The sequence below is a fragment of the Leptonychotes weddellii genome, chromosome 2 (assembly GCF_054177405.1).
Source record: "Leptonychotes weddellii isolate Sample4059 chromosome 2, ASM5417740v2, whole genome shotgun sequence".
Taxonomy (NCBI): Eukaryota; Metazoa; Chordata; class Mammalia; order Carnivora; family Phocidae; genus Leptonychotes; species Leptonychotes weddellii.
Genome location: NC_138370.1, coordinates 113,010,662 through 113,024,645, shown reverse-complemented (window position 1 = coordinate 113,024,645; position 13,984 = coordinate 113,010,662). Strand labels below are relative to the sequence as shown.

At 36.7% G+C, this 13,984-nt stretch overlaps 1 protein-coding gene across 3 annotated transcripts in view; it reads right to left on the bottom strand.

The window, feature by feature from the left end:
• Positions 1 to 13,984, bottom strand: part of LOC145720163 (protein FAM13A-like) — a 166,275-nt gene that overhangs the window by 139,120 nt on the left and 13,171 nt on the right. For all 3 annotated transcript variants that reach the window (XM_081812180.1, XM_081812181.1, XM_081812179.1), the window contains exon 2: positions 359 to 548. In XM_081812180.1, the coding sequence (XP_081668306.1) occupies positions 359 to 548 (190 nt within the window). The remainder of the gene's footprint in view (positions 1 to 358; positions 549 to 13,984) is intronic.

Genomic DNA, 13,984 nt, shown 5'->3' with positions numbered 1-13,984 from the left:
TTTTTTTTTTAAAGATTTTATTTATTTATTTATTTGATAGAGAGAATGAGAGAGAGAGAGCATGAGATGGGGGAAGGTCAGAGGGAGAAGCAGACTCCCCGCCGAGCAGAGAGCCCGATGCGGGACTCGATCCCGGGACTCCAGGATCATGACCTGAGCCGAAGGCAGTCGCTTAACCGACTGAGCCACCCAGGCGCCCTCTTAATGTCCTTTTTAAAGGAAAAGGTATATTACATAATTTGATATTCTAATTAAGGTGTTTTAGGGAATATTCTAACACATCGTGAAGCAGCTCACAAAGAAACCTTCTTCTCGTAAGCAGGAACAGTAAGCACAACGGTGTGAAACCACAACTTACCATGCTTCACCAAGTACTCCACAATAGTCCCCACTATAGCTGGAATGCCGTTCTCTGTGAGCCCCTGCTGCTGAAGGTCTTGGAGGCTGACTCCAAATAACTTCTTGTAGGTTGAATGCCTCTGCTCATTTAGTGGCACTGCCACTATCTTTTTCATGTCTTCTTTCAGCCGAACTGCTGCTTTACTTTGCTTAAAAAAACATAAGAAAAAAGAGCAGTCAGTCATATTTACCACAGGAGGTTGCATGGTTAGCTGAATGGAAACCTAAGTGTCTGGAGACCCATAGGAGTGGTCTTTACTAATTTTTACTTCCACTCAAGTCAAAACTATTAACATCTCTCACAGGTTGCTCAGTGTCATGAATGGCACATACTGATAGTTAAAAGAATGAAAAATGAGATAACCTAAGGCCACAACTTAACTGTAGCTAAGGGAGGGAGCAATACACTGCAGTATCTAAGATACACTATTACAGTAACCAAGGGGTGTGACTCAGAAGTACCTGGTTAACAGGAAAAGAAAACATTTACAAGATCACTGAAACTCCATGCAGATCCTAGTACAAGAGGTTTCTGAAGACGAAAATGTATCTAGATGCCATTTTAAGGTAGCTTTAATTTGGAGTCTTAGAAAAAAATATATTTAAGTAGAGTGAACATTGGTTTCTCTGATTTCATTACATCTGTGAGTATCTCATTACTATTTTGGCACATAAAATCAGTTCAATTCTCATTGAGGTTCAAAATATTCTATCTCTGAAACAGCAACATTTCATGTAGTCACAATTTAAACATTTTCACAAGACTGTACATATTATAAGTAAAAAGTGCAGCTTATATTTAACTAATTCAAATTATCACAATGAAAATCCACACAAATGTTTCTTCCTTTTAATAGAAATTCCCACCCCAAGGAAGTACTACATTAAACCATATTAAAATTTATCTTTTATAACTAAATGAGGGATTTTCTTTTTGAAGCATGTGTACTATATAAATGTTATGTATTTATGAGTCTAAACACTGAAAAGCTGGAAAAATACAAACCATTTTATCTGGGGACAGAGGCAGTAGATTGGGGGAAACTTTCACTCTTTGAGAATGAATGTAGCAACCAACAAAAGTGTAAATATTGTAAGTGCAAGCTCATGTAGCTATTACCATCTAAAAGTAGACACCCTACCTCCAGTTTAGAATTGAGGAAACAAAGATCAGAGTTAAGTAATTTAGCAGAAGTCACAGAACTGGTAGGTTCCATCCTCCTCTAGGTCCATGTTCCTCTTCTTAAAGTTAGATTTATATTAATGTCCTAGTTCAGTTTGTATATAATTATAGTAACATACTACAATCAACTCTATATATGACCCGAGAAAATGACAAAGTTAATTCTACAATCTTGATTTTGAGTATGGTCCCTGTATTCTCAACTTGATTTTGAATCTTATAATCTACAGAATCACACCAACTTCCATTGAGATGTTTACATATTTTGGTAGGTCATATTTGAAAGCCAGATTTTTCTAGTGAAAATTCAGCAAATGTAAAGTTACAATAGAGATTTGGTATCTATTATTATCTATAATATCTATAGATATTATTTATGATAATCTATAGTATTATCATAGTGTTAGTTACTACAGAGTAGTAGTATGGGCAGTAACTATGATCTGTTGCTAAGGAAATTATGAATTTATTAAGCCAAATTTATAATAGCTAATAATTTTTTGTGGGAGTTAAAAACCTATCAATCTCCTTCAACTGAACACAGGAGAAATTTCAGTCAACCAGGTGTATCTGGTGAGCAAGAGGCCAAAAAGTAACCAGTATAAATGAAACGTTGAAAATACTCTCAAAATGTAGCACTAAAAACAGCTGACAATATAAGGTTAAATCCTACACATCTTATCTTACTTTTGTTTTATCTTCTTACAGGGACAATACAGCACAGTGTTTTGGAGCATGAAACCAGGCTTCCTGTTTCAAGTTTCATTCTGCTCTAATTAGCTGTGAACCTTAGACAAGTCATTTGACTTGTGTGTGCCTATTTCCCTATCTGTGAAACAGTGATGCTAAGAGTTCCTCTCTCATGTGGATGGATATAGGAGACTGCAATGAATTCACATACATAAAGGAATGAGAAGAACACTTGGCACACTGATTATGGATTGTTACAAATCACTACAACCATCATCATCATCATCCTCATTCTTCCAGGAAATTAGTCTGATTTCTTCTTTAAAAAATGGAGATACACTCAATTATTTCTATACTCAATATGTGTCTAAAGTTTGCCTTTTTTTTTTTTTTTAAAGATTTATTTATTTATTTGACAGAGAGAGACACAGCAAGAGAGGGAACACAAGCAGGGGGAGTGGGAGAGGGAGAAGCAGGCCTCCCGCCGAGCAGGGAGCCCGATGTGGGGCTTGATCCCAGGTCCCTGGGATCATGACCTGAGCCGAAGGCAGACGCTTAACGACTGAGCCACCCAGGAGCCCCTAAAGTTTGCTTTTTAAGAAGGCATCATGGTCAAGACATGTTTGGTTGGTAGTCTGATGATCTAATTATCCTCTATATATCTCTAATCTCCTAAAATACATAAGAATGACTTCTGAATGATAAAGATAAAACAATTTTGTATCTATGTATCAGAATTTCCTAAGTTTTTATTAGAAAGTCAAGGTTTCCTTGGAAATGCTTGAGTTTAACACCTTAAATTAGTGCTCTTTCTGCTAACACCCCTATCTTCACTCTGTCCTTTAGTCAGAATTACAGACAGCAGGTTGTCTCCTGTTAGTAGACAGTGTAGATAAGCAATCTTGGTGTTATGGATTAGAAAGTTTTCAAGGAAGAGCCAGGCAATGGACCTCACAGACTGAAGTGACTACAAATTAAATTAGCTGTTTACTCAATATAGAGCCACACTACACAGAAAATTTATATGTAATCATAATAAAAGAACCTGTTTTTATTTTTTTTAAAGATTTTATTTATTTATTTGAGAGAGAGAGTGAGAGAAAGAGCACAAGAGGGGGGAGTGGGAGAGGGAGAAGCAGACTCCCTGCCGAGCAGGGAGCCCGATACGGGACTCGATCCCGGGACTCCAGGATCATGACCTGAGCCGAAGGCAGTCACTTAACCAACTGAGCCACCCAGGCGCCCCAAGAACCTCTGTTTTTAACTGGTAATGTAATTCAGGTTAACATTTTAAAAATAAATATTGTTTAAAAAAACACAATGGGAGTGGCCTGGGTGGCTCAGTCGTTAAGCGTCTGCCTTAGGCTCAGGTCGTGATCTCAGGGTCCTGGGATTGAGCCCCGCATCGGGCTCCCTGCTCAGCAGCAAGCCTGCTTCTCCCTCTCCTACTCCCCCTGCTTGTGTTCCGTCTCTTGCTGTGTCTTTCTCTGTCAAATAAATAAAATCTTAAATAAAAATAAAAAACCACAATGAAACAAAACAACTGTATTTCCCGAGTCATCACAATCAATTTGTCAGTGACCACAAATATATAATAAAGTCTAGCCTGGTTGATGAAGAAATCAGCTAGCAGGAAGCAATGAGATGTCACCACCTAAACTACTATACTACTTCAGTAGTTTATACCTAAATTATTAAAAAAATATACAGCAGCTTACAGCAAATATAATGACCCCTTCTGGTAAGCAATAAATATTCAATAGTCCTTTTGTCATGGAAAAATAACTGTAGAAATAAAGTCATTTATGATTAATTCTACTTAAACTGAAATTAATTTGTACTTAGACAATGATATATCATTACTTCTTTATAAATGTCAATATCTATGTAATTTTACCTTTTCAAACATATATCTTACCTTTCTTGATTTAAAATAAGCTAAAAATAATGACTAATTGAGATATTCTGAGTCAAACTTAACTCTTTAAACTTTGCTTTGTGTATATTCCCATTCACCATTTGTTGGTTTGGGGTCACCTCATCTCCACTTCCCCTTTTTTTTCTAGTAACATATCCTAACTGTCTTTTGGGGAATGACTATTCCCTTGTTGTGGATAACTTTGTAGGGACTGCCACTGAAAAGGACCACCCTTTCCCGAGAACTGTCCTCAGGCTCCCTGCCAGGTACATCAGACCTTTCTCTCTTGCAGGCCACTGACACTTGAGTGGATGGTCACAAGCACAGAAAAAGGCTGGAGCTAATTGGTTCCAGCTGCAGTGTTCTCACAAGCTGTTAAGTAACCATTAGATTAACTCTTGCCACCTGCATTGTTGGAGCTACTATGGTTCTTGAGCTGCCCTGACATTGGTGTTTCAGCTGTTCTTTCATGTGGTGACCCACTCCATAACTTGCTACTGAAGTTTCTTTGGGCTTAAGGTAGCCAGAATACATTTCTGTTCTGAGATAGACAGACAGACAGACACACACACACACACAACTGATAAAAGTACTTTGGAAAAAATAAAATAATAATCAGAGCATATAGAAAACCAGGACTTTAGAAGAGAGATAATCAGAAGACTTATATGAAGTCAGCTGACTATGTCATGGCTTCAGATACTTCAGATGGCTTCACTTGTTAAACCCTAGAAAAGAAATACTAGGAAGGAAGAGGCTTCCGTGATTCCCATTTTACAGAGGCACAGAGGATCTAAGTAATGCGCTCGAGGTCACATCAAGGATGTGGTGCAGCCAAGAGTCACACTAAGGCAATCTGACTCCAGAGGGCAGATGCTTAATTCTGCCTCCACAAAAAATGTGGTGAGAACAAAAAGCACATGCCGCACAGTCCAGTGCCCTTGTTAGAAATGAGAAAAGTCCTATTTTTGTGAAACAGGAAAATAAGATTATTTACAAGTTTCTTGGTCACCTTAAAGTCAGATATGCTCTGAAGCAACATCAATATTTCTTTTTTTTTTTTTTTAAAGATTTTATTTATTTATTTGACAGCGAGAGAGGAAACACAAGCAGGGGGAGTGGGAGAGGGAGAAGCAGGCTTCCTGCGGAGCAGGGAGCCCAATGTGGGGCTCAATCCCAGGACCCTGGGATCATGACCTGAGCCGAAGGCAGATGCTTAACGACTGAGCCACCCAGGCGCCCCGCAACATCAATATTTCTGCTATTAAAACCTGAAAAGAGAATACTTCCATCAATCTTGTAAATGGGATGAGTTTCAGAAGCCTTGAGTTTTTTAATAGCTAACATTTACTGGGTGCTGATTAGTGCCAGCTCTGTTATAAGTACTTTAAAATTAACATCTCTAAATTTTAAAACAATCTTATCAGTAGGCATGTTTACTATTCCCACCGGGACAAGTAAACTAAGGCACAAAGAAAAAGGAACTTGCCTAAGTTTACACAACTAGTAAGTTTTATTAGAGAGTATAACCCCCAGGTTCTCTGGCTCTGGCACTTGGGCTTTTAACCATGACATGGTACCATAACCTTTAATATTGGTGGTTCTACATAGGCCCAAGGAGGGCAACACTACAATGCAGCTCTTTGTCTGCAGAGCTTAATACACAAATCAATTTGAGACTACTGAAATCAATAGCTTGTATTTCCTTAAGGCAATCCTCCAAGAATTTAAGTACCAGCATTTTAAGGTACTTTGAAGAACAATCAGATTACATTGCCAGCTAAATTCAGAACTGTGGGCCTTAAAACTCTGGAATTGGGACTAGAACTAATACATCTAACCAGGAATGTGGAGAGTAGCAAGCCACTCCACCACCAAATAAAAGGAGTGCAAGGAAAGCGCAAGATAAACCTGAGACTCCTTGTTCCAGAAATCAAGGAAATGGTCAAGGACTAATGGAATGTGTCAAGAAGACCTGTGGGCCAGATTACAGGGGCTTCTATGGCCAAATCTGGAATAGGTGGACCACCAGGAGTAACAACTGTAAGTAATTATAATATACTGTGTAAATAAAAATGAGATTTGGAAGAGAAGGGGTTTTTAGTAAAGGTCCTCCATGCAGAAAATCCTGCAGCCAAATGTAGGAAAAATAGCAGAATCAAAAAATCTCCAGCTTCCACAAATCATTTAACAAATGACCCAAACAAAGATTATCAACGGACACTAAAATGTCGTGTGAAAAGTTGATGGAGAACAGGCTCTTCACAGCATCAAAGATCACATAGTTTTTACAAGGGGAAAAAACTGCCCTTACAATTGATATCTGGGTATATTCACTTTATCTCAAAAAAATCAAAATTTATCATCATTTATCACGAGAAGACTTGACAATATGTGCTCCTGATGTAATGTAACATGCAGAACACCTCATTTACAAAGTATTCTTGCCACAAATGTTTAAACTGATGCAAATCTAGCCTCTAACTCTAACTGATAGTCTACAGGAAATACAACAGCTAAAAGAATAAAGTGGAAGAGACCATGAGAAAACAGTCAATCCTAGACAAATCCAAAATGAGGGACATTCTAACAAACTGGCCTGGACTCTTCAAAATATCAGTACCATGAAGGAAAGACTGACTCTAGATTTAAAAGGAATTAAAATACACAAACTTTAAATGTAATATATGAATCTTGATTGGTTCTTGGTTTAAAAAAAGCCTTGTCTCTGAGACAATTGGGGAAATCTAAGTATATGTTGCATATCAGATGGATTTTCTATAAATGTTTTTAAATATAACAACATTGTGTAAGTTCTAATTTATCTCACCTGTAGAGTGTTCCTTATTCTTTTGAGGTGCATGCTGAAGTAGGGGTATAGTGTCAAGTCTTCAAATACTTTAAAATCGAATATAAAGCATATTCATGTATATGCACATATTTATGTATATGCTATGTATATACACACAGAGTAAGAGTGGGCATAGAGTAGAAAGCAAATTTTTAAATTTGAGTGGACAATATATGAAATGTTCATTTTACTATCCTTTTAACTTTTATGAATGCTTGCTATTTTTTTATTAATAAAAATTGGGAAAAATAGGAACCTCTCAAAGAGACTCCCTACTAACAAAAAGCAACACCATTTTGACAGCACAATCAGGAGGGAGAGGAACGTATTCTCTTCAAATTCCAATTAAAAAAAATAATTGTGGGATTATTCCTACACAGAGACCTAGACAATCATATTAACTTGGATAGGTTTGGATCACTGGGAAGGCACTCCATCGGATATTAGGATACCTGGGTTTGAAAACCTGTTTTGTCACTGACTTGTGTATTCTCAATAGGAATGCCAGCCTCTGGTCAAATGTGCAGCTTTGGAGAGGGGCAAAGGCAACAATAAGAATGACCTATGGTCTCTGTCCAGCCATTAACAGCTGAGTCAACTTAGGGGTCACCGGGAGGGCAAGTACTGCAGCCAAATCATCATCACTTTCAGCCTGCTGAGCTTATAAAATATTTCATCTACACCAAGACTGGATCTTCATCTTAAAAAAATTTCCATCTACACTAAGATTGGGTCTTCATCTATTAAATGCAGTAACGGGGGTGGGAGGGATGGGGTGGCTGGGTGATAGACTTTGGGGAGGGTATGTGCTATGGTAAGTGCTGTGAATTGTGAAAGTGTTACGAAAGTTTAATAAGATAATGCATGTTGAAGTTTACCTATCACACAACCAGAAGAGAGTCAATGATGAAAGATGTTAAGAATTTCTTTGGAGTAACCAATTCTTTGAAAAGACACTGTAGCAGAGTTTGTACTTGTTTACTAATGGGTCATTTTTTTCTTCTTCCCCATTAACAGAACTCTGATTTTGTTTGATAGGAGGAGAAACAAAGTACCCAGTTAAAATATACCACCTTCCTTGCAGCATTATCCTTGTAGATATGGATGGCCATATACCTAAGTTTGGCCAATGAGATGTAAATGGAAATTGTTAGGACCACCCAAAAAAACTCCTTTTATTAAACGGGAGGACAACCCATTCTGATCCCTATATCCTTGTTCCCTGCTGAGATCACAGGTATAAGGCCTGGTAGCCCTGTGACTCTGTAGCAATCCAGAAACTAGAAGCTAAGTTCTAGGACAGTAAAATAGGAAAGAAAAAAAAAAAAAAGGGGGACTTGCATCCTGGTAACATCATAGAGTTCACTCAGAATACTTATCAATAGACTTTTTTTTTTTTTTTTACATGAAACGGGGAAAATCCAGTTTCAAATAACGCTGTCAGAATTTCAACATTTATTGAACATTTATTGTTAAAATAAGCATTCTATAAATCAGTTTTTTCCAAATCTAGCTCATTAATTTTAAAAATCAAAGGAGGTTAGGGATATCTTATTAGTTATCCTTAGGCAAACATGCTGTAGCATCTATCAATATCTACATGCTTTGTAAATCTAAATAATGGTTCTTAAGCTAGAATCCATGGGTAATGAATCAAACAAAGTACACGAAACATTCTATCTTTAGAAAGCATAAAGTTGACACAAACGAATGTAAAGATAATGCATGCTCATATATCAGAAGAATATTGTTAAAGTGCCCATACTACCCAAAGCAATCTACAGATTCAATGCAGTCCCTCTCAAAATTCCAACAGCATTTTTCATGGAAATAGAACAAATAATTGTAAAATTTGTGTACAACTACAAAAGGCCCAAATAACCAAAGCAATCTTGAGGAAGAAGAAAGCTGTATTACAAAGCTATAGTAATCAAAATAGTGTGGTACTGACACTATTAAAAACACATAGATTAATCTAACAGAATAGAGAGCCCAGAAGTAAATCTACACGTATTTGGTGAATTAATTTACAACAAAGGAGCCAAGAATATACAATGGGAAAGGACAGTTTCTTCAATAAGTGATGTTGGAAAAACTAGACAGTCACAGGCAAAAGAATGAAACTAGACCACTATTTTATACAATGCACAAAAATTAACTCAAAATGGATTAAAGGCTTGAACGTAAGACCTGAAACCATAAAACTCCTAGAAGAAAACATAGGCACTAAACTCCTTGACATCACTCTTCGCAATAATTTGTTTGGATTTGATACCAAAAGCAAAGGCAACACAAGCAAAAATAAATAAGTGGGACTACACCAAACTAAAAAGCTTCTGCACAGCAAAGGAAACCATTAACAACAAAAAAAAGCAACCTAATTAATGGGAAAATATTTGCAAATCATATCTGAAAAGAGGTTAATATCCAAAATGTATAAAGAGTTCATACAACTCAATAGCAAAAACAGAAAAACAAAAAGATCTCATTAAAAAATGGGCTGAAGATCTGAATAGACATTTTTCCAAAAAAGACAAACCAATAGCCAACAGGTATATGAAGAGATGCTCAACATCACTAATCAGAGAAATGAAAATCAAAACCACAACGAGATATAACCTCACAGCTGTTAGAGTGGCTCTTATAAAATAGAGATAATAAGTGCTGGCAAAAATGTGAAAAGGTAAGCCTTGTTCACTTTTAGGGGGAATTTAAATTGGTGCAGCTACTATGGAAAAGAGTATAGAGGTTCCTCAAAACTAAAAAAAGAACTACCATTTGATCCAGCAATTCTACTTCTGGGTATTTATCTAAAGACAAAAACACTAATTCAAAAAGATATGTGCACCCCATGTTCACTGAAGAATTATTTGCAATAGCCAAGACATGGAAACAATCTAAGTGTCCATCAGAGAATGAATGGATAAAAAAAAGTGTTATGTGTATATCTATGTATGTGTATCTACACAGATACATAGATATACACATATATTTACACACACACACACAATGGAATATTATTTAGCCATAAAAATGAACAAAATCTTTCCATCTTTGACAATATGGATGGACCCTGAGGGCATTATGGTATATAAGTCAGAAGGATAAAGACAAATACCATGTGATTTCACTTTTACATGGAATCTAAACAAACAAGCAACTGAGCCCATAGATACAGAGAACAGACTGGTGGTTGCTAGAGGCGGGTGGAGAGGTGGGCCAAATGGGTGAAGGGAGATCAAACAGTACAAATCCAGCTATAAAATAATTAAGTCATAGGTATGTGAAGTACAGCATGGTGGCTACAATTATTAATACTGTACTGCATATTTGAAAGTTGCTAAGAGACTATATCTTAATTACAAAAATTTTTTTGTGATGAGAATTTTTAAGTATGGTGACAGATGTAAACTAGACTTACTGCAGTGATCACTTTGCAAAGTATGCAAATACTGAATCATTCCACTGTATACCTGAAACTAATATAATGTCCTATATATCAATTATACCTCAAATAAAAAATTATAATCTCCAAGGAAGTCTATGATGGGAAAAATAAAGATTTAATAATCTTTAAACATTTATAGAAAAGTTAGGTTTAATCAAGAGAAAAACTTTTTAAAAATCTGATTTCTCTATGCAAATAAACATACTTAAAAATATCTTAGATCATCTTGTATTTCACAAGGAAGTTCAACTAATGTCTACAATTTAGACTGAAAAGATTAAAAAGATAAGTCCATATGTTATCTAGTATTATTGAAATGTTTGAGAAACTAGTAAAAACAAACCCAGTAAAAATTTTGTGAATGTTATCGCTTTTCCTGAAACCACACAGATTAAGAAGAGGATGAAGAAAAGTAACAGAAGACAGAAAAACAGGGGCGCCTGGGTGGCTCAAATGGTTAAGCGTCTGCCTTCAGCTCAGGTCATGATCCCAGGGTCCTGGGATCGAGCCCCACATTGTGCTCCCTGCTCATAGGGGAGCCTCTTCTCCCTCTCCTTCTACTACTCCCCCAACTTGTGCTCTCTCGCTCTGTCAAATAAATATATAAAATCTTACAAAAAAAAAAAAGAAAAACGGTCAACTCCAATTTGTACATACTGCTAAAGGTGAAGGTGGGGCAGAAAGCTTACAGCAGACATCACCTTAGCACTGTGAGGACTCTGGTGAGAGCCAGTAGGGACGCAGCAGTGAAAGGTGTTCAAACTCTCTTACAATTTTTTTTTTTTTTTTTTTTAAGATAGAATACGCTTTGGGGCGCCTGGGTGGCTCTGTCATTAAGCATCTGCCTTGGCTCAGGTCATGATCCCAGGGTCCTGGGATCGGGCTCCCTGCTCGGCGGGAAGCCTGCTTCTCCCTCTCCCACTCCCCCTGCTTGTGTTCCCTCTCTCGCTGTCTCTCTCTCTGTCAAATAAATAAATAAATAAAATCTTTAAAAAAAAAAAAAAAAGAATACGCTTGGAGAGGGAGCTGAATGGGGCTTAACTGCTTAAAGGAAGAGGAGAAAGAAGGTGCAGAAAGTAGGGACAAGGGGCAGATATCAATCAGGAAGCACCAGGAAAATACACCACCTCTATCACCATAGGTTTCATTCCCTTGGAGAGCAAGTTTATGAAGAAAAGACAATAGAGCCCTCCTGACTCAGGTTCACTTATGAGAGGCAAAGGAGAGATGGGCAAACAGGGGCCATGCCTAAGAAAACAGTCCTTTTGGTAGCAATAGAGGGAGTCCCAGGGCTGTGTAACTTGAAAAGCTGGGTTGGCCCTCCCATCACTACACCCCACAGGAACCTCTTGCTACTGATATTACAAAAATCCATCTCACTGAAATAGGAGTAAGAAAAAAAGAACATTACCAGCAACTATATGGAGACTTTTCTTTAAAAAAGTATTAAAAAGCATCATGACTTTCCTAAAATAACTCATCACAAAACCCTTACCAAGAAGCAGATGGAAACTGTAACCTAACAACCAGAACTAACAAAACTGAATAAGGAAATGACACCAAAAGACGGGCAATAACAAAATAAATTTGATTTTATCAAAATTAACAACTTTTATGCATCAGAAGACACCATCAACAGAGCACAAAGACAACCCACAGAATAGGAGAAAATATTTGCAAATCTTATATGTGATAAGGAATTAATATCCAGAATATGTGAAGAATTTCTACCACTCAACCAAAAAACCAAACAACCCACTTCAAAAATGGACAAAGAAGTTGAACAGATATTTCTCTAAAGACAACATACAAATGTTCAGTAAGCACATGAAAAGATGCTCAATATCACTAGTCATTAGGGAAATGTCAATCAAAACCAGTGATCACAAGCAGTAACCTCTTTGACATCAGCCATAGCAACTTCTTTCTAGATATGTCTCCTGAGGCAAGGGAAACAAAAGCAAAAATAAACTATTGGGATTTCATCAAAATAAAAAGCTTCTGCACCATGAAGGAAATGATCAACAAAATTTAAAGGCAACCTACAGAATGGGAGAAGATATTTGCAAATGACATATCTGATAAAGAATTAGTATCAAAGTCTATAAAGAACTTATCAAATTTAACACCCCAAAAAAGGAATAATCTAAAAATGGGCAGAAGACATGAATAGACATTTTTCCAAAGAAAACATATGATGGCCAACAGACACATGAAAAGATGCTCAACATCACTATCATCAGGGAAATGCAAATCAAAACTACAATGAGATATCACCTCACTCTTATCAAAATGGCTAAAATCAACAACACAAGAAACAACAGGTTTTGGTGAGGATGTGGAGAAAGGGGAACCCTATAGTACTGTTGGTGGGAATGCAAACTGGTGCAGCTCTGGAAAACAGTATGAAAGTTCCTCAAAAAGTTAAAAATAGAATTATCCTATGATCTAGCAATTGCACTCTAGGTATTTACCCAAAGAATACAAAAATAATAATTCAAAGGGATACATGCACCCCAGTGTTTATAGCAGCATTATCTACAATGGCCAAATTACGGAAACACTACCAGTGTCCATCGACTAATGAGTGGATAAAGAAGTGATATATATATAATGGAGTATTACTCAACCATAGAAAAGAATGAAATCTTGCCATTTGCAATGACATGGATAGAACTAGAGTGTATTATGCTAAGTGAAATAAGCCATATGGAGAAAGACAAATACTGGATGATCTCACTCATATGTGGAATTTAAAAAACAAGACAAAAGAGAGAACGGCAAACCAAAAAACAAATTCTTAACTATAGAAAACAAACTGATAGTTAGTGGAGGGGAGGTGGGGGGGTGGGGGATTAAATAGGTGATGGAGATTAAGGAGGGCACTTGTGAGGAGTATGGGGTATTGTATGGAAGTAATGAATCACTATTGTACACCTGAAACTAATATAACACTGTATGTTAACTGGAATTTAAATAAAAACTTTTAAAAAAGATGTACGTTAAAGAAAAAGACAAAACTACATCAGGATCATTCTTCAGTTTAACGAAAAGAAAATAAAACCACAGTGAGATACTGCTTTACATCCAGTAAGATGGCTATTAAAAAACAAACAAAACAAAAGCAAAAAAGCAAAAGAAACAGAAAACAAGTGCTGACTGGGATGTGGAAAACCTGGAGCCTTCATTCATCGCTGGTGGCAATGTAACAATTGTACACTATGAAAAACAGGTGGTTCCTCAAAAAGTTAAATATAAAACTTCCATGTGATCCAGCAATTTTGCTTCTGGGTATATTAAAGCCAAGGACTCGAATACTTATAAACCTATGTTCATAGCAGCATTATTCAAAACAGCCAAAAAGTAAAAACAATCCAAATGTCTATCAACAGACCAACAAAATGTGGTATGTATATACACAGTGGAATATTATTCAGCTTTATAAAGGAATGAAATTCTGACACATGCTATAACATCGATGAAGCTTGAAAACAG